The 24,196-nt window shown below is 48.3% G+C and overlaps 1 protein-coding gene across 4 annotated transcripts in view; it reads left to right on the top strand.

Moving 5' to 3' along the window:
- LOC123755764 (von Willebrand factor A domain-containing protein 5A-like) overlaps nucleotides 1-24,196 on the top strand; it is a 273,896-nt gene that overhangs the window by 119,469 nt on the left and 130,231 nt on the right. For all 4 annotated transcript variants that reach the window (XM_069305549.1, XM_045738530.2, XM_069305547.1 and 1 more), the window contains 3 exons: nucleotides 8,264-8,389; nucleotides 13,359-13,525; nucleotides 17,393-17,606. In XM_069305549.1, the coding sequence (XP_069161650.1) occupies nucleotides 8,264-8,389; nucleotides 13,359-13,525; nucleotides 17,393-17,606 (507 nt within the window). The remainder of the gene's footprint in view (nucleotides 1-8,263; nucleotides 8,390-13,358; nucleotides 13,526-17,392; nucleotides 17,607-24,196) is intronic.

Here is a 24,196-nt window from a genome sequence, read left to right as displayed (position 1 = left end):
AGAGGGGGAGGTGTTGCCACTTAGTGAGTGCATAATATTTGTGGGAACGACCGGGCTACAGCCAGGATCAGCTGATTTATTTATTGATATGACCTTGTGACATCTTTCATGAATTTTAAGTAAAATACAAAATTACTTTTGTGTTTATATCATCCCCTCCATTGATCTTGTGGCTATATTATACTGGAAAGCAAAGAGTGATAAAGGTAAGTACCTGCCTGATTCCTGATCTTTTGAGTGTGACCTTGCCAAGGCTACCACTAATTCAACCAGTCCACTGAGGTGTTACTGGACACCGAAAACACCAGTTGGCGACCTTGTGGTTAATAGTAAAGCCCTCTTGTTGGGGCGGGCCACACAACAGTTAAGTAAACAAGAAGTGTGTTCCCACTCCTTCTCAATCAGAAGGCCGGTTGGGATTGACTGGGATACTCTCCTGGCGTGCAGTGGCGCCGAGAGGATTAGAGTGAAGACCCGCAGGGCTACGGTGAGTGACCTTGAGATACCGTTGCTCACCCAGAGTAAGAGCAAGAGTAAGTGTAAACCCCAACATTGGCGACCTTGCCAGGATTAGGTACAGTTAAGGTTGCTCACCGAGTAGAGAGAGAACTGAAAACCCCAACATAGGTGCTCCATTCCTTCAAGCTCACGCCGGAATGTTACCGGAAGAGGTTTAGAGAATGTACCCGGTCGCCAGGAAAATCTTATGCGGAGACGGCGAGGGACATGGAAAGAAAGTTCCTTAAGTGGCTGGACTCTGAAGAAGCGAGGTCGGTCGAAGAGGTCAAGGAACTAATGGTCATGGAAAAGTTTATGTCCGTGCTCTCTCCTGAGATCAGGGTGAGGGTAAAGGAGGCGGACATAAAGGCCCTGAGGGCCGCAGCCGACCGAGCCGACATGTTAGAAGAAGCCCTACGCCCACGCCGAGAGGATTAGAGTGAAGACCCGCTGGGCTATGGTGAGTGACCTTGAGATAACGGGTGGTCACCCCAGAGTAAGAATAGAGTATAAACCCCAACATTGGCGACCTTGTCAGGATTAAGTACAGTTAAGGTTGCTCACCGAGTAGAGAGAGAACTGAGAACCCCAACATTTAAGAGAGAGCACGGTGGTACAGCGAGTGGTTTCTTGGAAGGACACGACAACGTGTGTGTGGGGGCGTTCCCGACACCAGGACCAGGAGCTACAACTCAACTCTCATCGGAGGATAGGTGGAAGTAGGTGTTTCTAGTTTCCCTCCCCATTTCCCTTTAGTTAGCTATATTATTTGGCTATATTATCTAGCCTGATGATTTTGTATGTCGTGAGCAAGTCTCACCAATGTCACAGTAAGGCACCAGTGTGCAGGATAGTACTATCAAGAGTACTTATAATATTTATGTTTATTATTGGTGTGTACAGGCACCCGGAACAACTGATGAATTTACTGTGTGTTGTATATCTTTCATGATACTTTAATGTGAACGTATAGTGATAAATAATATATAATATTATGCCAGTATTTGGAAGTTAGGCTATGTGCCCAGAAACTATTTATGTACCATTTATTGATGTCTGATTTATATACATTATATATGTCCATGTTCGTGCAGTGATTGATCATTTGGGAGTACAGTGAATTATTGTGTTATCGCCCACGAAGGGAAGTACTGAAAACTCCAGTGTTAAATATTCCATAAAATATTATTGAATGAAGGGCAGTGTACAACCGTTACGGTGGATCATTGTCGCATTGATTATAGAAACGACTGTTTGAGCCCGAGTACAGTGTAACTAAGTAATACGTGCTATTGTTGCCAATATCGAGTGTGCGAGTTTCTAGTAATATTGGAGAACTTAAAGAAACAGCGCGCGTGAATCTAGAAAAACAAGCAATAAACTTTCGCGCGGAGCCAGGCACTCAGCTGTTTTTGACATTGACGAGAGGGGGAGGTGTTGCCATTTAGTGAGCGCATATTATTCGTGGGAACGAATATTTCTCGCCTGGAACAGCTGATTGTGTATTGATATGACCTTGTGACATCTTTCATGAATTTTAAGTAAAATACAAAATTCTTTTGTGTTTATATCATCCCCTCCATTTATCTTGTGGCTATATTATACTGGAAAGCAAAGAGTGATAAAAGTAAGTACCTGCCTGATTCCTGATCTATTGAGTGTGACCTTGCCAAGGCTACCACTAATTCAACCAGTCCACTGACGTGGTACTGGACACCGAAAACACCAGTTGGCGACCTTGTGGTTAATAGTAAAACCCTAGTGTTGGGGCGGGCCACACAACAGTTAAGTGAACGAGAAGTGTGTTCCCACTCCTTCTCAATCAGAGGCCGGTTGAGATTGACTGGGATACTCTCCTGGCGTGCAGTGGCGCCGAGAGGATTAGAGTGAAGACCTGCAGGGCTACAGTGAGTGACCTTGAGATACTGTTGCTCACCGAGTAAAGAGATAAGAACTGTGATACCCCCAACATTGGCGACCTTGCCAGGATCTCGATCGAATTAAAGGTTGCAGTGGTGATACTTGGCAGTGGTATTGGAGATCAGGTGCAGGTTATCATTTATAGCACAAGATGGAGGATGATAAAGTGACAAGGTTTATTGACACTAGAGAGGAACAGGTGCTGGAAGAGTGCACCAAGGCACAAGAAGAGAGAGAAGCGCAGCTGAGGAGAGAAGAAACACAGCAGCGCAAAGAAGAGCGAGAAGCACAGCAGCGCAAAGAAGAGCGAGAAGCAGAAGTGCAGCTGAGGAGAGAAGAAGCACAGCAGTGCAAAGAAGAGCGAGAAGCAGAAGCACAGCTACGCCGGGAAGAACAAGAGAGAGAAGCACAGCTACACAGGGAAGAACAAGAGCGAGAAGCACAGCTACGCGGGGAAGAACACGAGCGAGAGGTTAGGCTGAGACAACTGGAAATAGAAGCCAACAAGGAGGTAGAGCTGAAGCGAGCTGAACTAGGACTTGGTGCACCTGCTCCGCCGCAACAGGAAGACCGACGAGTGAGGGAACGAGACCTGCCGGTCTATGTGCCTAGTGAAGCCGAAAGTTTCTTCGACCACTTCGAGAGGGTTGCAGCTTTGAAGAGGTGGCCGAGGGCGGAGTGGGCGGAGCTGGTTCAAGGGAGGCTCACAGGTGAAGCTCGTGAAGCCTACACTATGCTCGACTTCCAGGAGTGCACCAACTATGATGCGGTAAAAAGAGCTGTGCTCCATTCCTTCAAGCTCACGCCGGAGCGTTTCAGAAAGAGGTTTAGAGAATGTACCCGGTCGCCAGGAAAGTCTTATGCGGAGACGGCGAGGGACATGGACAGAAAGTTCCTTAAGTGCTGGACTCCGAAGGAGCGAGGTCGGTCGAAGAGGTCAAGGAACTAATGGTCATGGAAAAGTTTATGTCCGTGCTCTCTCCTGAGATCAGGGTGAGGGTAAAGGAGGCGGACATAAAGAACCTGAGGGCCGCAGCCGACCGAGCCGACATGTTAGAGGAAGCACTACGCCCAAGCCGAGAGGGACAGCACCGATCACCCGAGTACTCCGGAAGCAGTAGGAATTATAGGAGGACGGATGGATGGAGGACAGAAGCGAGTTCTCCCAAGTCCCACCTCTCGAGATGGGACGACAGAGGAACAAAAGGTGCTGTAGAGCCGATAGAGAAGAACCAAGCTGAGAGCTCGGGAGCTATTGCTGCAACGAAGGAAACGACAAGTGGGGCGAGAAAGACACAGGGAGCGACGGCCTCTGAAGGCAGTGCTAAGGCGAGCGGTCGCGGATGGTCTCCGCCGAGGGTCCGCTGCTACAACTGCGGAATAATCGGACACGTCGCGCGGGAATGCAGACGCCCTAAGCAGCGGGGACACGTTGCTTTAGTGATGTTTGAGGACCAGAGGGCCGAGAGAGTGCGGGATGAACCCGTGCTGGATGGGGAGAAGAAAGTTCACCCATTCATGTGTCAAGGAACCGTAAGGATGGGGGACGCAGACCCCATCCCAGTGAAGATGCTAAGAGACACTGGGGCTGATTTTACCCTGGTGAGTGAAACCCTGTTCCCCGAGGGTTACGAAAGTACCAGTGTGGGGGTGGCAAGTGTGACCACTGTGGGAGGCCCAGTGAGGATGCCCCTACACCAGGTAACTTTGGATTCCGATTATGGCTGCCAGACCCTAGTGGTGGGAGTGTGTACATCAATGCCCAAGATGGAGGCACAGGTCATCTTGGGGAATGACGCATGTGGAGGATATGTCCTTCCGAGTCTTGTGAAAGGCGAAGAGTGCCTAGAACAATACAAGGAGACAGGCGGAGAGTTGAACGCCTGTGGGGGCGAGAAGGGAATCGCACCGGTGCCGTTCCCAGTTTGTGCTGTGACGCCGAGATAGTGCGAAGAACATGGAGGTTGTGGATCTGATGGGGCTGACGAGACGTCCGACGGCCTGGGAACAGATCACCTCTTCGTAGGACCCGGAGAACGAGCGGAGGCCGAAGGTAGCCCGAATGGTGAGTTGCAGGTGACCCTCACCAGTTCTCTAGTGGTAGACCGCACTCGTCTCGGAGAGTTGCAGCAGGAGGAGTTCCCCGAATTTATTAGTGAGGCCAAAGGAGGACGTGTGGGTCCTGAGAAGGCTTATTTTCCATTTATCTATATTATATGTGCCATACTGTCCATGCTGAGGGAACAATGGACACCAGGAGCGACCGTGGGAACGGTGAATGAATATGTCCAGAAGTTCAAAGAACGTCTCACCCTAGCGAAGGAACTGGCTGGGAAACACCTGAAGGAGGCGCAGCGTAAGATGTCGGAGTGGTACGACAAGAGAGCTGCGCAGAGGGATTTCCAGGTCGGATCCCAAGTGATGGTTTTGCTGCCAGGTAAAGGTAGGGTGACCGAGTCGCGGTTCGAGGGACCATACCAGGTGCTGCGACGGTTGGGTCCGGTGTCGTACGAGATTGGGAAGCCGAACAGACCCCGAAAGAAACAGGTGTGTCACGTAGACCGCCTGAAACCTTTCTTCACTGTGGAAGGAGGAGCCGCCAGGCAGGACGGAACGATTACCCGAGAACCCCAGCGGAAGACGGTTCTGTGTGTACAGGGGGACCGAGAACTCCCAGAGGAGGAAGGAAAGTGGTCCAGGGCGGACGGCACCCGTCTCACCAACACTGAGATTCTGACAAAGATCAAGATCAAGCACATCAAGGGGAAGGACAACCTAGTAGCGGATGCCCTTTCCCGCATACACTAACCAGACATGACTCTTGTTTTAAGGGGAGGGGAATGTGACGGTGTTCCCTCCCTTATAATTCTCCCACGCCTGCAGTAAGAGTCATGTCCACTTTACCCAAGCGTTCTCTGGGTCGCAGGCATCAATTTGATATATGGGAGACAGTGGAGTGTTCTCGGAGAGCCGAGAAATTTGTGAAACAGTAATATTTTGGCCTGTGGTTTAGGCCCTTTAGGAAGCCAAGATGGCGCTGGCTCTCCTGTTTCCCCGCCAAAACGGTGTGACGTCAGTGGCACCGGATTGGTCACCGACAGCAATGTGGCACCGAGAGCCAATGAAAACCTCCCGTGGCGAAAGTGACGTCACGAAGGAAGGGGGGTCCGGGCAGCGCGCCGCGCTGGCGCCATCAGTCAGACACGACACGTCAAGGAGGTTGGACGTGCGATGATTGGTCCTGTCAGTTTGACAGTTGTTTCCCGCTCCCATGGATTTACGCGTCACCTGAAGTCTGCCAGTACTCTGTGAGGTATTCCCTAGTTCATGTGTTGAACCAGAGAGGGAATCGACGGTTATTGAGCAACAAGTGCTCCAGGACAGGTACTGTGCAAGGAGGAGTGAAGACTGTGCTTGACGTAGGCGACGTCTGAGGCAGTTCACCCATTCGAGATGGCGTAGTGTCTGTCCAGAGCCACAGGGTAGCAAAGGAAGAATAGGACTAGCTGGGAATCCGGACGACTGCAGCCGAGACGTAGGCGGCAGCCGCAGCTGGGAGAAGTCGACGGCCAGGAGACCGACTCCAACCCTTCAAGAAGTCGAGAAGGAGCATGGACCTGCAGGGAAGAAGGCACGGAGACGACGCGCTAAACGGTGGGACGACGAGTGGTTCCGGTAGGACACGACAACGTGTGTGTGGGGGCGTTCCCGACACGAGGACCAGGAACTACAACTCAACTCTCATCGGAGGATAGGTGGAAGTAGGGGTTTCTAGTTTCCCTCCCCATTCCCCTTTAGTTAGTTATATTATTCGGCTATATTATCTAGCCTGAGGATTTTGTATGTCGTGAGCAAGTCTCACCAATGTCACAGTAAGGCACCAGTGTGCAGGATAGTACTATCAAGAGTACTTATAATATTTATGTTTATCATTGGTGTGTACAGGCACCCGGAACAAGTGATAAATTTACTGTGTTTTGTATATCTTTCTAGAGACTTTGATGTGAACATATAGTGATAAATTATATATAATATTATGCCAGTATTTGGAAGTTAGGCTATGTGCCCAGAAACTATTTATTTACCATTTATTGATGTCTGATTTATATGCATTATATATATCTATGTTCATGCAGTGGTTAATCATTTGTGAGTACAGTGAATTATTGAGTTATCGCCCACGAGAGAAAGTACTGAAAACTCCAGTGTTAAATGCTTCATAATATATCATTGAATGAAGGGCAGTGAAAACCATTACAGTGAGTCATTGTCGCATTGATTGTAGAAACGACTGTTTGAGCCCGAGTACAGTGTAACTAAGTAATACGTGCTATTGTTACCAATATCGAGTGTGCGAGTTTCTAGTAACATTGGAGAACTTAAAGAAACAGCGCGCGTGAATCTAGAAAACAAGCAATAAGCTTTCGCGCGGAGCCAGGCGCTCAGCTGATCTTGACATTGACGAGAGGGGGAGGTGTTGCCACTTAGTGAGTGCATAATATTCGTGGGAACGACCGGGCTACAGCCAAGATCAGCTGATTTATTTATTGATATGACCTTGTGACATCTTTCATGAATTTTAAGTAAAATACAAAATTACTTTTGTGTTTATATCATCCCCTCCATTGATCTTGTGGCTATATTATACTGGAAAGCAAAGAGTGATAAAAGTAAGTACCTGCCTGATTCCTGATCTTTTGAGTGTGACCTTGCCAAGGCTACCACTAATTCAACCAGTCCACTGAGGTGTTACTGGACACCGAAAACACCAGTTGGCGACCTTGTGGTTAATAGTAAAGCCCTCTTGTTGGGGCGGTCCACACAACAGTTAAGTAAACAAGAAGTGTGTTCCCACTCCTTCTCAATCAGAAGGCCGGTTGGGATTGACTGGGATACTCTCCTGGCGTGCAGTGGCGCCGAGAGGATTAGAGTGAAGACCCGCAGGGCTACGGTGAGTGACCTTGAGATACCGTTGCTCACCCAGAGTAAGAGCAAGAGTAAGTGTAAACTCCAACAATATATATATATATATATATATATACAAGAAGGTACAATGAGTTTATGAGAGTACAAAGCATTGATGTTTCACATTCTTGTAAAGCCACTAGCACACATAGTGTTTCGGGCCTTTGATCTCGTATTGGCATCCTTAGTGATACTTAGCGCCGTTTGAATATTCAGCGACACTGATACACTGATGGTGCTACAGTCTAGCGCCTTCTTTTGATAATCACTTTCTAATCAACACAACTTGGTATGGGTCCATAGCAGAGTGATACTAAGCATTTACGTGTTCACTTACGAATTCTCTACATTCTTCTTCAATCATAGCGGTAAAGTCTGCATTTATTAAACAGTTTACGAACTTGTAAAATCTTCGACTCAAGGTTGTTATTCCTATAGATGACCTTGTAGTACATCATAGCTCCTAAACTGTTAAATATATCCAAACTCAGCTGCCATGAGCGAGGAAAGATGTTCAGGTTTAGCACATGGACACACTAATAATTTATGGATCCAATTTCAGGGCGGAGTCGCCAGACAGCTGCGTGGACAGCTCTTCGGATTTGTAGTCCTGAGGTTCCGGGTTGGATCCCCGGTGGAGGCGGAGACAAATGGGCAAAATGTTTCTTTCACCTGATACCCCTGTTATCTAGCAATAAACAGGTAGCCATTAGGTGCAGGAAACATGCCCAATCATATCTGTTCCACCTAGGAATCAAACCCAAAATCCCCGATTGTGAGTCGAGAACCAAGGTTGTTAATAGCTGTACTACGCGACCATTCTCGTAGAATATGCCGTATAAAGCACATTATATAATGGATAACTTGTACATTATTGCAGGATCGAAGGCTGAGCTGAGGGTATGTCTGGTGATGGAGCTGAAGGTCAAGACAGACGGAGGAGTGAGCTTCGTGCTGCCTACCGTCCTCAACCCCCGCTATACTCCACGGAGCCTTCATCACATGGGTAACTGTATCTCGGTCTCACGCTACTTTTGTAGTGGTGCCTGTCCTGACCACTACACCAATGATCATCACTGTTGTTATCATTACCATACCCTGTATGCGTGATCCCGGTCAGCAGGGGTTCGAAGCCTGGACGGGTCATGTAGAGTTCTTAATGATAATATACATATAAATATATATATATATATATATATATATATATATATATATATATATATATATATATATATATATATATATATATATATATAATCTTTGGACAACACCCACCAGTGGGACTCGAACCCAGAAAGCACAACTACCTTCCAGTAGCTGCCATAACTAGTATGCTTTAACCTACTACACCATCAGACCCTACAAAAGAAGTAGAGACTTCGAGATATATATACATCTCAAATATCTCCACTTCCCGAGGGCACCAGATGAGTGTGAGGTTAGTCTGCATTTTTCGTCAAGCCACTGTCAATGTGAGAGAACTCGTGTCCAGCTTATAAGCCTATACTTGCATAAACCACAAGTGAAGATTAATAATCTTTGGACAACACCCACCAGTGGGACTCGAACCCAGAAAGCACAACTACCTTCCAGTAACTGGCTTATAAGCTGGACTCGTGTCCAGCTTATAAGCTGGACACGAGTTCTCTGGGGCTCTGGGGCTACATTCTTTGGGGCTCTGGGGCAGTTTTCATTCGCATATAGTCCTGGGGACCATTCAGGCTTGTTCGCATTTGTGTTCCTCACGTGTGCCCCAAAGAATGAGGTGATTTGGTGAAATGCTATGCCCAAGATTACCATCCGAGTTGCCGTCGGGGAAGTGGCTCAAATAGCCTTGGCTATCACTTCCTTTTGACGGCCGTGATGGTCAAGTGGATTAAGGTGCCCTGTAGTTACCAGTTGCGTTGCTCCTGGGAGTATGGGTTCGAGTCACTTCTGGGGTGTGAGTTTTCATTTGCATATAGTCCTGGGGACCATTCAGGCTTGTTCGCATTTGTGTTCCTCACGTGTGCCCCAAAGAATGAGGTGATTTGGTGAATTGCTATGCCCAAGATTACCATCCGAGTTGCCGTCGGGGAAGTGGCTCAAATAGCCTTGGCTATCACTTCCTTTTGACGGCCGTGATGGTGAAGTGGATTAAGGCGCCCTGTAGTTACCAGTTGCGTTGCTCCTGGGAGTATGGGTTCGAGTCACTTCTGGGGTGTGAGTTTTCATTCGCATATAGTCCTGGGGACCATTCAGGCTTGTTCGCATTTGTGTTCCTCACGTGTGCCCCAAAGAATGAGGTGATTTGGTGAAATGCTATGCCCAAGATTACTATCCGAGTTGCCGTCGGGGAAGTGGCTCAAATAGCCTTGGCAATCACTTCCTTTTGACGGCCGTGATGGTCAAGTGGATTAAGGCGCCCTGTAGTTACCAGTTGCGTTGCTCCTGGGAGTACGGGTTCGAGTCACTTCTGGGGTGTGAGTTTTCATTCGCATATAGTCCTGGGGACCATTCAGGCTTGTTCGCATTTGTGTTCCTCACGTGTGCCCCAAAGAATGAGGTGATTTGGTGAAATGCTATGCCCAAGATTACCATCCGAGTTGCCGTCGGGGAAGTGGCTCAAATAGCCTTGGCTATCACTTCCTTTTGACGGCCGTGATGGTCAAGTGGATTAAGGCGCCCTGTAGTTACCAGTTGCGTTGCTCCTGGGAGTATGGGTTCGAGTCACTTCTGGGGTGTGAGTTTTCATTCATATATATATATATATATATATATATATATATATATATATATGTCGTACCTAGTAGCCAGAACGCACTTCTCAGCCTACTATGCAAGGCCCGATTTGCCTAATAAGCCAAGTTTTCCTGAAATTATATATTTTCTCAATTTTTTTTCTTATGAAATGATAAAGCTACCCATTTCATTATGTATGAGATCAATTTTTTTTATTGGAGTTAAAATTAACGTAGATATATGACCGAACCAAACCAACCCTACCTAACCTAACCTATCTTTATAGGTTAGGTTAGGTTAGGTAGCCGAAAAAGTTAGGTTAGGTTAGGTTAGGTAGGTTAGGTAGTCGAAAAACAATTAATTCATGAAAACTTGGCTTATTAGGCAAATCGGGCTTTGCATAGTAGGCTGAGAAGTGCGTTCTGGCTACTAGGTACGACATATGTGTATATATATATATATATATATATATATATATATATATATATATATATATATATATATATGTCGTACCTAGTAGCCAGAACGCACTTCTCGGCCTACTATGCAAGGCCCGATTTGCCTAATAATCCAATTTTTCCTGAATTAATATATTTTCTCAAATTTTTTTCTTATGAAATGATAAAGCTACCCATTTCATTATGAATGAGGTCAATTTTTTTTTATTGGAGTTAAAATTAACGTAGATATATGACCGAACCTAACCAACCCTACCTAACCTAACCTATCTTTATAGGTTAGGTTAGGTTATGTAGCCGATAAAGATAGGTTAGGTTAGGTAGTCGAAAAAACATTAATTCATGAAAACTTGGCTTATTAGGCAAATCAGGGCCTTGCATAGTAGGCTGAAAAGTGCGTTCTGGCTACTAGGTACGACATATGTATATATATATATATATATATATATATATATATATATATATATATATATATATATATATATATATATATATATATATATATTGTGACGGGAAAGTGTTGGAGTGTTGATGTTCGGCAGTCCTCCAATGGCAGGTGTCAATGCCTGGTCACAATGACAAAAAAAAAGATAGACTGCTTGCCTGTTGTCTGTGGTAAGTGAGAGGGAGGAACACGTAAAACACAAAGTATGGACAATGAAACTTTAATATATTTACTTTAAACATAAATGAAAATAAAGGCAAATCTCGAGCAAATGACTAATGAAATAAAATGACAAAGATAAATACAAAAAACACAATAGATTAAATAATGTTGAAATGGTGCTGAGAATATCGGATATGGCTGAAACCTCCCTTTGTATACGAGCTAATGAGCTAGTATGCCAGAGAGAGATGTCAACGCTAAGAGCACAAGGAATATTCTGAAGTTGATAGCTGGTCAGGCTCAGACGTCAACTCGGGTAGAGGGCGCCGAGGTGCGATGTGCAGGTGCGCGGCTGGCGAGTCACCAATCAGGGGCAGGCAAGCTGGTGAAGGGTAGTTAGCTGGTTTGATGACGAGCCGGCATGTGGAGGGTGTGTGGAGTGGGGGGATCTTGGATACGTTTTGCCTCCTGGTCAAAACGTTTTGTGCTACCGGTGACGTATCTTTAATGTAGCATCTTATACTTGTATTTTGGACGTAACTTGAAGTAGGGAAGAGCAGGCTCAATCTCTCTTGAAAGAGATTATCGTCACAATATATATATATATATATATATATATATATATATATATATATATATATATATATATATATATATATATATATATATATATATATATATGTATGTATATGTGTGTGTGTGAACAAGCCTGAATGGTCCCCAGGCGTATATGCAACTGAAAACTGCACACCCCAAAAGTGACTCGAACACATATTACAGGACCACTATGCAACTGGTGAACAGGAGCCCTTAGCCACTCGACCATCACGACCAGACAAAGACGATGGTAGCCGAGGCTATTTCCCCATCATCTTGCTGGCGCTCTGATGGTAATCTTGGGCATGATATTTTATCAAATCACCTCATTTTTTGGGGCCACGTGAGCAAAACAAATGGGAACAAGCCTGAATGGTCCCCAGGCGTATATATAACTGAAAACTCCACACCCCAGAAGTTACTCGAACCCATACTGCCAGGAGCACTATGCAACTGGTGCACAGGACACCTTAGCCGCTCGACCATCACAACCGGACAGAGATGATGGTAGCCAAGGCTATTTCTCCATCATCCAGCTGGCGTTCTGATGGTTATCTGGGGCATTATATTTTATCAAATCACCTTATTTTTTGGAGCCACGTGAGCAACACAAATGCCAACAAGCTTGAATGGTCTTGTTCAAGCCTAAGATTGAGGCCGCCCTCACAGCAATTTCTGCTGTGAGGGCGGACTTTTCCTGTATTTTGGGGTTATATCAATGCAATAGTTGCAGTCTAAAAAGGTTAGAAATTATAGAAACCATTACAGTGAGTGTTACCTTAGCTATACGATAACAGCAGTTCTGAAATGTTCCAGTTAATGTTGTCAGAAATGTTACAAGGGTCACATTTCAGGCTTGTTACACTACTGCTGTCTGATTGGTGCTCCATCACTACTGCTATCTGATTGGTGCTATAACAGTTTTGGGTAAATTCAGGAATATATCCGACACTTCTTACTGAGAGCTGTCACCCGGGTTTGTATATAGTGTATATTCACGTGACACAGTATATCCAGTATAGGAATGTTATACAGTGAATGCATTGACAATAATCATTTAATTTTCAGGCACAGACACTATCTAATTATTGTGATAATATTTGTCACAGTATCTATGTTCAAAATTAGACGCCCATCTGTCATATATGAAAATAAGAGAACTGATAAGACAATCCACCAGGAGCCAGATTCATGAGGCAGTTACGCAAGAACTTACGAACCTGTACATCTTTCCTCAATCTTTGGCGGCTTTGTTTACAATTATTGAACAGTTAATGAGCCCCGAAGCACCAGGAGGCTGTTTATATCAATAACAACAATTGATTGGGAAGTTTTCATGCTTCTAAACTGTTTAATAAATGTAACCAAAGCCCTCAAAGATTGAGGAAAGAAGTACACGTTCGTAAGTACTTGCGTAACTGCTTTGTGAATCTAGGTCCAGGGCTATGAGGTAGGCGTGAACCAACTACCAAGGCATTGCCGGTCGTGTACTCTACCATTGGACCACTGTTGCTTGTTTATGTTATGGTCCATTTAGTTAAGGTTCTGGATTTTTGTCTCATATTTGTTTCACCTAACCACTGCATAAATAGTTCCAGATGTTGGTTTTGAATATCCTGAGTTAAGGGAAGTTACCGTGAGGCAAGCCTACAATATCAGCATCGAGGTTCAGATATCAGGCGCTCATGAGATAGCAAGAGTCGTCTCCCACACTGATCCCATCGACGTAACCATCAGTGAGGATAACAAGTCCGCACAGGTGAGATTGTATGACTTTCACAATGTGGAACCCTCGGACTGCTAAGGAAAAAATTCTTCATCCAAGTGCACTTAGGGGAAAAAAGTATTGAAAATTCGTAAGGATCAAGCGCACATGGACGCTTGGAGCATGTACGAGGACAAGTTAAGCAGGAGGCCATGCAATGGGATTGAACCGACAATCACCTGGACTCTTCGAGTACATGTACCCTATCGAGTTCAGGAACGCAGGTTCGATTCCCTTGTTCGGGCTCTTTATATATTCATAGATTCATCATTTTGTGAATTGTTCATTGTGCATTTGTGGGTAGTTGATACCTATTACTTTTTATTTATTTATTTATTTATTTTTTAATTTATTTATTTTTGTATTTACTTATTTATACAAGAAGGTACATTGGGTTTACGAGAGTACATAGCATTGATGTTTTTACATTTTTGCAAAGCCATTAACACGCATAACGTTTTGGGCAGGTTCTTAATCTGACAGATAATTATAAGTAGGTAATTTGAATTTGTAGCAAAATTTAAGATTATTAATAGGTACATTGTAGGATATCTTGAAGTATGTTAATAGGTACATTGTAGTAAAATTTAAAAATTATTAAGAGTGTAACAAACTAGGTTTGTTGTAAGAAATTATTTAGTATAGATTCTCATAGACATGGGGACCGAGTAGTTTTGAATGTTTGGAGTCAGACGGTACTCGACCTGACTCTGCAGAGAAAGGTCATCCCTCCAGAGATTAAAGGGATTAGCGTTTAAGATTACAAGATGGCTGGTTCTCTGTATTAATGCAACATGTAATGAATATGTCAACAAAATACAGTAATAACTAATGTGGCTTATGTATGTATGTTAGGTTTACATGTATGTAGAATGAAAATTGAGATCAGGGTAGTATACAGGCAGAGAAATGACGTCATGTGGAGGGACTAGTTTGTGTCCCGGATGACTCACAATGTCAAAGGTCACGCGGCCCACGAGAGTTGCCACATTAGTAATTCACAAGGTTCAAATTCAGATCACTAGCCCATATTGCAATTGGAAATAGCCTTTCCCTAAGATGCCTGTACAATTACTATCAGTTTTATAAGAGTTCAACCATCTGGGTTGTTCAGTACAATAGAGATTAGTGGTTCAATTTAAACCCTGCTTAGTAAAGTTATTAGACCTGGTGGAGTGATACTTACTAGCCTCACTAGTTGTGAGGAAGGCTAGGCGAGTCAGTGTGTATTCGGCCAGCAACTGGGAAGGTCAACCATTCTCACCTCTCCCGAGATCATCGTTCCATAGTCAAGGTAAAAGTTTGCTGAGTTTTGGTATAGGGAAATAATTCATTCGTGCCTCAATAGGGAATATTAAAAGTTTTTAATAATCATGTTAAGGAGTGTTAAATCAGGGAGTGATTTTTACTAGTTGTTTTCTAGATTTGCATAAATAAATGATTAGATTGTTCCTCGGTATTTTATTATTTCCATGAATAACTTTGCATGTGTTGATATCCTTGCTACGTGGTCTCCACGAGTCTGGGTTTATTTGGGTCGCAAGCCTAGCCTAGTTTAAGAGATAACATATCCCCTTGGTTTTCTGTAAATTTCCCACACTTAACGTAAATTTATCCCCCCTTTTCCAAGTAATTTGGGGATTAAGCCCCAAGGGTTTAAGGATTGATTAATTGGTCCAGACCCCAATTAATTGATAGCTTTTGGTTAATGGTCTGGTGGTGGCGGCGTAAAGAGATCCTTGAATTTGCTAGAAACCTAGTACGACGTCACGTAGCTGTAGAATCTTAGTCGATCGAGCGGCTAAGACCACGTGGTGTGGGACTCAGCTGAGAGTTAGCTCTGGGGTCCTTTGGAATTCGGTTTAAGTTTAAGTAATCATATTCACGGACAGGGTAAAGGACAGAGTAGAGCTAATATCGTCCCGTGTTACAAAAGGTACAATGAAGCATAATTTGAAGGTTATTAATAGGTACATTACAGCAACATTTGCATTCAACATAACAACTATAATATAAGTTGACAGCATGGAATACATTGGTGAAATTTGATATGTTAGGTACATATACTAGGGAAGTGGGTAGCACAAGATACAGTGCGAGTTTGAAGCACAAGGTAGGAAACTATGAGGATGAAATTAGGTACGTTTTTGTTTTACTTTGAATAAGGCATAGGTTGGACAGCTTTTTAATTCGTTAGGGTGTGAGTGCCATAGACTGGGTCCTTTTATTTGCATAGAGTGTTTGAACAGATTTAGTTTGACTCTGGGGATACCAAAGAGATATTTATTTCTGGTGTGGTACTCATGGGTTCTATTACATCCGTGAAGGAAGAGTTTCAGATCAAGATTAATGTTTAGTAACAAGGTTTTGTACATTGTAACAAGGTTTTTATACATTCTAAATAGCACATGAGAATGTGTGGAGTGATTGCATGTTTAGCATGTTAAGGAACTTTAATAGAGGGGGCTGTGTGTTGTCTGAAAGCAGAGTTTGCTATATTCCTGATAGCAGATTTTTGCTGGGTGATGATGGGCTTGAGGTAGTTTGCAGAGGTTGAAACCCATGCACAGATACATGGTAATCTATCCCTATATAAGATAAGGATATATTAGCACATAGTATAATGAGAGGAAAGCAGGGTGGGGGAACATAATATCTGATTATAGAGCGTATACCAACCGTTTTTGAGACTTTTTTGGTTACGTGTTGTATGTGGGTGCTGAAGTTGAGTCTCTTGTCTAAGTAAAACCAAGGTACTATTCATCATTTTTATTGTTGATGTTAACATTGTCTATCTGAAGCTGAGTTTCATTTGATGATTTGCTTCCAAATAAATATAGAAGATATTTTTTTATGTTTAGTGAAAGTTTGTTGGTTGACATCTATGAATGGACCTATTTTTAATTCATTATTTACAACATTATCTAGTCTGTTTGGGTTGGGGTCAGAGAAGATGAAGGTAGTATCGTCAGCAAACAATATAGATTTAAGAATGTTAGAGACATTAGGCAGATCATTGATGTATATAAGAAATAGGAGAGGTCCTAGGATGCTGCCATGTGGCACTCCTACAGTTAATGGTAGAGTGGGAGGGGGTTATATCACAACCCATCCTCCTGTTTAGATAGTACCTATTGACACGATCGTCAATAGTCCCGAATTCGTACGTACTTAGTTTTTAGATAGTAGTATACTGACTAGTAAGGAATTCTTAAAAAAAAGAAGCTAAAAAACTAACTTAAATATTCCTAGGCTTAGTATTGCACACATGTGTACTATATTAGGCCACAGATATTGTTTATTAGGCCTAGGAAGGTTAGGTTAAGCTAGCATATTTTGTCAAAGCAACACAAGTAAACAAAAGTTTCACGGATTGTCCAACTCAAAAGTTATGGTTTCTTCCTTCTAATTTCGTTGTACGTCGGTATATATACTATGATCCTCATCGGTACTATAAGTACTACCAAAACAGGAGGATGGGCTCTATGCCACTGATGGCTACATGTTGGTGTCTGTCACTAAGATAAGACCGAACATAGTTCAGAGCAAGGCCTCGGATACCATTATGGTGATGTTTAATTAAGAGGTAGTTATGGTTGACAGTATCAAAGGCTTTTCTCAGGTCAATGAAGAGGCTAATTGGGAACTCATTTTTGTGAAGGGCTGAGTAGATTATGTCAAGGAGACTAATAATGGTATCTTTGGTACTCTTTTTGGGAATGGAAAATGATTCTAGTAGTGATCACCTTTGTCTAATAAATAAAAACAAATAATCTCACCTCACTGCCCTGGTGGATTTGCTCACCAACCTTCCCAATTGACTTGCAATATAATAGTGGTTATCTGCTCCCGTGTGACCAGGTGAGGCAAGACGGAGGCTTCAGGAGTGACCACGACTGGAGTCTCCTGCTCTACTACGCCAACCCGTACAAGACTCGCGTGCTTCGAGAGACTGGAGACCGCTCCGCCACCGGACTCATGAAGGAAGACCTCGTTATGATCAATCTCTTCCCTGAGGTCCCGTCCAGCAGTTTCTCCAACAACAATGAGATCATCTTTATTATTGATCGCTCACGTAAGAATGAAACAATATGGTAACATTGTATATGAATTGAAACCTTTAGTTCAACACAATGAACAACATAGGCAAATTTATTATTAATGAATTCTGTTTATTTATGGTAATAATATTTCTTTAATCCAGTTCCATATGTTATATATGGTGCCCTGGAGACTCTCATACATACCAGGTCCCTTGGTACCTCCTTGGAGTTCGAACTCTGGTACCCAGAGCCTCTCATATTCTACATATACACCAAATACCAAGTGTAGTGCCTCCTCAGGGCTTGCACGGGTAAAGGCCTTGCATGGTATTCTGGATACCTGATTTACCTGAGGGCCACTAACCTTAGTGGCCTCGACGAGGACAGGAAGTTTGTTGAAGGTCCTCCCATTTGCCTTGATGATCTTTTTTACAGGGAGATTTTAAAACTTAACAAGAGTTTTGGCCTTAACGGCTTCGGCGGGTTGGCGATTCCACGGATTTTTAGCCCTGAGATACCAGGGCTAAAAATATCTGTATCTGGTATCCAATATCCTGGAACCAGATACTGATTTGTTGAGGAACAAATCGAGGAAACGATTTGTTGAAACGATTTTCCTTGATGAGGAAACCAAATACTGGAAACCGGTATCTGGTTTCGTCAACAAGAAGTGAGGTAAGCATAAAGGGGGTCTTAAATCACCGTACAATCAAGGCAAACTGCTTAAAGATTACAAACAAAACAAACCAACAACCACCAAGTTTTACTAAACGAAAAAAAATGTGGAAAATGAAGCGAATGATAGTTGGCAAGATGTACAAAATTCCAACCTCAACATGTTCCTAGCTCTGAGAATGTTCCTAGCTGTAGGAATGTTCCTAGCTGTAGGAATGTTCCTAGCTCTAAGAATGTTCCTAGCTCCAAGAATGTTCCTAGCTCTACGAATGTTCCTAGCTCCAAGAATGTTCCTAGCTCTCAGAATGTTCCTAGCTCCAAGAATGTTCCTAGCTCTCAGAATGTTCCTAGTTCTAAGAATGTTCCTAGCTGTAAGAATGTTCCTAGAATCTGAACCAGCATGGAACAGAGCAGAGCATGAACCAGCAAGGGACATTTAAAAGACGTTCTAGCGGCTCAGTTCAGTCGAGAAGCATCTGTCGTGAAGGCTACTTGATCAGGAAATGGTGTTACATACAGAGGAAGTTGCCAGTTCCACACTGAAGCGAAATGGTCCACGTGGAGATAACCAAACCCCTCGTATATATCTAATGATACACCTCCCTATCCATTGTAAACCAATGGATGAAAGACTCTCCATCCGCCAGCACGTCCGGTATTCCCTGAATTCAATATAAACCGCACTGAGGACTTGACCACGATATTCTAGAAAGGAAGCAATACTCAGGGTCCATCTTCACAAAGGCGGGGAACTAGTGCATCAGTGTATCCTCATATGCAAATGCAATCGTGAAATGGGAGGTAATCTGAATGAAGAAGGCTTATCAAACCTCGGATAAGAGAAGGATTCATTAAACTGCCACCAGACCACTGCAACGACGCGCACAGAGAGTAGTACAACTCTCTTCACCGAAGGCTGGTCCTCCATTGTGAATTGACCACTCAAGTTGAGGCAGTTGAAGAGCCTCTCACACTTCCGTTGTTACAATCGGCTCTAGCACAACAGATGACGATGGCCTCTGAGCAACGCCAGGCAAACTTTTACATGAGTTTACCTGAGAGCCACTAACAATAGCGGCCTTGACGAGGACGGGAAGCCGGCAGCATGTTGAAGCGGCATGTCCCCTCATTTGCCTTCATGACCTTTTCCAGTTGTACTTTAAATGTTAACAGTGTTTTGGCTTTTACGGCTTCGGCGGGTAGGCGGTTCCATGGGTTAATAACCCTGTGGGTGAAAAAGCATCTCCTGTTCGCAGTGCTTCATTGTGGCTTGTTGAGCTTTAACCCATTGCTCCTTGCTTGTATTACATCTGACCTTCTGAAGAACTTGTTCGGATCAACATCCTCTGAAAGAGATGAAAGCTATCCCGTTATTTCAATCCATCCCAAACCAAACAAGAGCTAGAGTTGGAACCAGTTGCGGCTATGGAAGGCCAAGGAATAAAAATATCCCTTAGCGGAGGATGAAAAAGACCTTGGGCCCAACAGGCAAAATGATGGCAATAAGGAAGACCATTGGGGACCAAAAACAGGACATTAAGGAAATCTAAAAGCAGCAGACTCAGGCCTTAGACAGACTGGTGGATACATAACAGCCATCCAAAAGTGAACAGGGTGAACAAATCTTCCTTGTACATGGGAAACCGAGTCTACCAACGTAGACAACATCTCCAGTTTGAGGTCAAACTGCGAGTAACACAAAGACGTATGCATACACCAAACCTCATCTTCATGCAACAAGGAAAGGCAAGGTTAGCAATGTTATTGGAAAAACAAAGAGCAGTCATTGTACATTCTCTGGCTAAATAATTCTGGCCACAAGAACAGCTCTCAGTCATCACAGCAAGGCAATGAGCCAGCGCTGATATAAACACAAGTACATAAGATTCAGAAAGAGAGAGCCAAAGACGTCGTCTTAAATGGAAGAAACACAGCAGCCTCATAAAACATATCTATAATGGTCATTGGTCTTTGCTGACGGCGACAGAGACCTCAGAGGTAAGGCGCAAGCAGCCAAAGATGTTCGCCCACACTCAACTAAAGCTGCACCTTATTATTAAAGCAAACCTTGAAGCATGGCTCTTCCTACACCGTGACAGGAACTTCTCCAAGGTGGCTATTTATACTAGTACAGAGAAAATACGGTTACTAGAACTGAAGTGATCACATCGACAGCAAGAGTGCTGGCCCTGGCCCTCTGGTGCATGCTGGCCCCGGCCCTCTGGTGCATGCTGGCCCCAGCCCTCTGGTGTGTGCTAGCCCCAGCCCTCTGGTGCGTGCTGGCCCCAGCCCTCTGGTGCATGCTGGCCCCGGCCCTCTGGTGCATGCTGGCCCCAGCCCTCTGGTGTGTGCTAGCCCCAGCCCTCTGGTGCGTGCTGGCCCCAGCCCTCTGGTGCGTGCTGGCCCCGGCCCTCTGGTGCGTGCTGGCCCCAGCTCTCTGGTGCGTGCTGGCCCTGGCCATCTGGTGCGTGCTGGCCCCAGCCCTCTGGTGCGTGCTAGCCCCGGCCCTCTGGTGCGTGCTGGCCCCAGCCCTCTGGTACATGCTGGCCCCAGCCCTCTGGTACATGCTGACCCCGGCCCTCTGGTGCGTGCTGGCCCTGGCCCTCTGGTGCGTCCTGGCCCCGGCCTCTGGTGCGTGTTGGCCCTGGCCCTCTGGTGCGTGCTGGCCCCGACCCTTTGGAACATTCTGACCCCAGCCCTCTGGTACATGCTGGCCCTGGCCCTTTGGTGCGTGGTGGCCCCGGCCCTCTGGTGCGTGCTGGCCCCGACCCTCTGGTGCGTGCTGGGCCGGCCCTCTGGTACATGCTGGCCCCGGCCCTCTGGTGCATGCTGGCCCCGGCCCCCTGGTGCGTGCTGGCCCCGGCCCTCTGGTGCGTGCTGGGCCGGCCCTCTGGTGCGTGCTGGCCCCGGCCCTGTGGTGCATGCTGGCCCCGGCCCTTCTGGTACATGCTGGCCCCGGCCCTCTGGTGCATGCTGGCCCCCAGCACTCTGCTGCGTGCTGGCCCGGGCCCTATGCTGCGTGCTGTCCCCGGCCCTCTGGTGTGTGCTGGCCCCAGCCCTCTGGTGCGTGCTGGCCCCGGCCCTTCTGGTACATGCTGGCCCCGGCCCTTCTGGTACATGCTGGCCCCGGCTCTCTGGTACATGCTCGCCCCGGCCCTCTGGTACATGCTCGCCCCAGCCCTCTGGTACATGCTGGCCCCAGCCCTCTGGTACATGCTGGCCCCGGCCATCTGGTGCATGCTGGCCCCAGCCGTCTGGTGCATGCTGGCCCCGGCCGTCTAGTACACGCTGACCCCGGCCCTCTGGTGCGTGCTGGCCCCGGCCATCTGGTGCATGCTGGCCCCGGCTCTCTGGTGCATGCTGGCCCAGGCCCTCTGATGCGTGCTGGCCTGGCCCAAGAACTCTTGTACATGTTGGCCCCGGCCCTCTGGTACATGCTGGCCCCGGCCCTCTGGTGCATGCTGACCCCAGTCCTCTAGTGCATGCTGGCCCCGGCCCTCGGGTGCGTGCTGGCCCCGGCCCTCTGTTGCATGCTCGCCCCGGCCCTGTTGTGAGCACTGGCCCGGGCACTTTGGTACTTCCTGGCCCTCTGGAGCATACTGGCCCCAGCCCTCTCGTGCGTGCTGGCCCCAGCCCTTTGGTGCATATTGGCCCCGGCCCTCTGGTACATGCTGGCTCCGGCCCTCTGGTGCGTGCTGGCCCTGGCCCTCTGGTGCGTGCTGGCCCCGGTCTTCTGGTGCATGCTGGCCTCAGCCCTCTGGTGCGTGCTGGCCCTGGCCCTCTGGTGCGTGCTGGCCCCGGCCCTCTGGTGCGTGCTGGCCCTGGCCCTCTGGTACATGCTGGCCCCGGTCTTCTGGTGCATGCTGGCCCCAGCCCTCTGGTGCGTGCTGGCCCTGGCCCTCTGGTGCGTGCTGGCCCTGGCCCTCTGGTGCGTGCTGGCCCCGGTCTTCTGGTGCATGCTGGCCCCAGCCCTCTGGTGCGTGCTGGCCCTGGCCCTCTGGTGCGTGCTGGCCCCGGCCCTCTGGTACATGCTGGCTCCGGCCCTCTGGTGCGTGCTGGCCCTGGCCCTCTGGTGCGTGCTGGCCCCGGCCCTCTGATGCGTGCTGGCCCCGGTCTTCTGGTGCATGCTGGCCCCAGCCCTCTGGTGCGTGCTGGCCCTGGCCCTCTGGTGCGTGCTGGCCCCGGCCCTCTGGTGCGTGCTGGCCCCGGCCGTTTTGGTGCGTGCTGGCCCCGGCCCTTTTGGTGCGTGCTGGCCCCGGTCCTCTGGTGCGTGCTGGCCCCGGTCCTCTGGTGCGTGCTGGCCCCGGTCCTCTGGTGCGTGCTGGCCCCGGCCCTTTTGGTGCGTGCTGGCCCCGGTCCTCTGGTGCGTGCTGGCCCCGGCCCTTTTGGTGCGTGCTGGCCCCGGTCCTCTGGTGCGTGCTAGCCCCGGCCCTTCTGGTGCGTGCTGGCCCCGGCCCTCTGGTGCGTGCTGGCCCCGGTCCTCTGGTGCGTGCTGGCCCCGGCCCTCTGGTGAGTGCTGGCCCCGGCCCTCTGGTGCGTGCTGGCCCTGGCCCTCTGGTGCGTGCTGGCCCCGGTCTTCTGGTGCATGCTGGCCCCAGCCCTCTGGTGCGTGTTGGCCCTGGCCCTCTGGTGCGTGCTGGCCCCGGCCCTCTGGTGCGTGCTGGCCCCGGCCCTTTTGGTGCGTGCTGGCCCCGGTCCTCTGGTGCGTGCTGGCCCCGGTCCTCTGGTGCGTGCTGGCCCCGGCCCTCTGGTGCGTGCTGGCCCCGGCCCTTCTGGTGCGTGCTAGCCCCGGCCCTTCTGGTGCGTGCTGGCTCCGGCCCTCTGGTGCGTGCTGGCCCCGGTCCTCTGGTGCGTGCTGGCCCCGGCTCTCTGGTGCGTGCTGGCCCCGGCCCTCTGGTGCGTGCTGGCCCCGGTCCTCTGGTGCGTGTTGGCCCCGGCTCTCTGGTGCGTGCTGGCCCCGGCCCTCTGGTGCGTGCTGGCCCCGGCCCTTCTGGTGCGTGCTAGCCCCGGCCCTTCTGGTGCGTGCTGGCCCCGGCCCTCTGGTGCGTGCTGGCCCCGGTCCTCTGGTGCGTGCTGGCCCCGGTCCTTTGGTGCGTGCTGGCCCCGGCCCTTTTGGTGCGTGCTGGCCCCGGCCCTCTGGTGCGTGCTGGCCCCGGCCCTCTGGTGCGTGCTGGCCCCGGTCCTTTGGTGCGTGCTGGCCCCGGCCCTCTGGTGAGTGCTGGCCCCTGCCCTCTGGTGCGTGCTGGCCCCGGTCCTCTGGTGCGTGCTGGCCCCGGCCCTCTGGTGAGTGCTGGCCCCGGCCCTCTGGTGCGTGCTGGCCCCGGTCCTTTGGTGCGTGCTGGCCCCGGCCCTCTGGTGCGTGCTGGCCCCGGCCCTCTGGTGAGTGCTGGCCCCGGCCCTCTGGTGCGTGCTGGCCCCGCTCCTTTGGTGCGTACTGGCCCCGGCCCTCTGGTGAGTGCTGGCCCCGGCCCTCTGGTACATGCTGGCCCCGGCCCTCTGGTGCGTGCTGGCCCCGGTCCTCTGGTGCGTGCTGGCCCCGGTCCTCTGGTGCGTGCTGGCCCCGGCCCTCTGGTGAGTGCTGGCCCCGGCCCTCTGGTGCGTGCTGGCCCCGGCCCTCTGGTACATGTGCTGGCCCCGGCCCTCTGGTGCGTGCTGGCCCCGGCCCTCTAGTACATGCTGGCCCCGGCCCTCTGGTACATGTGCTGGCCCCGGCACTCTGTTGCGTGCTGGCCCCGGCCCTCTAGTACATGCTGGCCCCGGCCCTCTGGTGCATGCTGGCCCCGGCCCTCTGGTGCATGCTGGCCCCGGCCCTCTGGTGCGTGCTGGCCCCGGCTCTCTGGTGCGTGCTGGCCCCGGCCCTCTGGTGCGTGCTGGCCCCGGCCCTCTGGTGCGTGCTGGCCCCGGCCCTCTAGTACATGCTGGCCCCGGCCCTCTGGTGCATGCTGGC

The sequence above is a fragment of the Procambarus clarkii genome, chromosome 55 (assembly GCF_040958095.1).
Source record: "Procambarus clarkii isolate CNS0578487 chromosome 55, FALCON_Pclarkii_2.0, whole genome shotgun sequence".
NCBI lineage: Eukaryota > Metazoa > Arthropoda > Malacostraca > Decapoda > Cambaridae > Procambarus > Procambarus clarkii.
The sequence above is the reverse complement of the archived record's forward strand: the minus strand, read 5'-3'. Positions and strand labels throughout refer to the sequence as shown.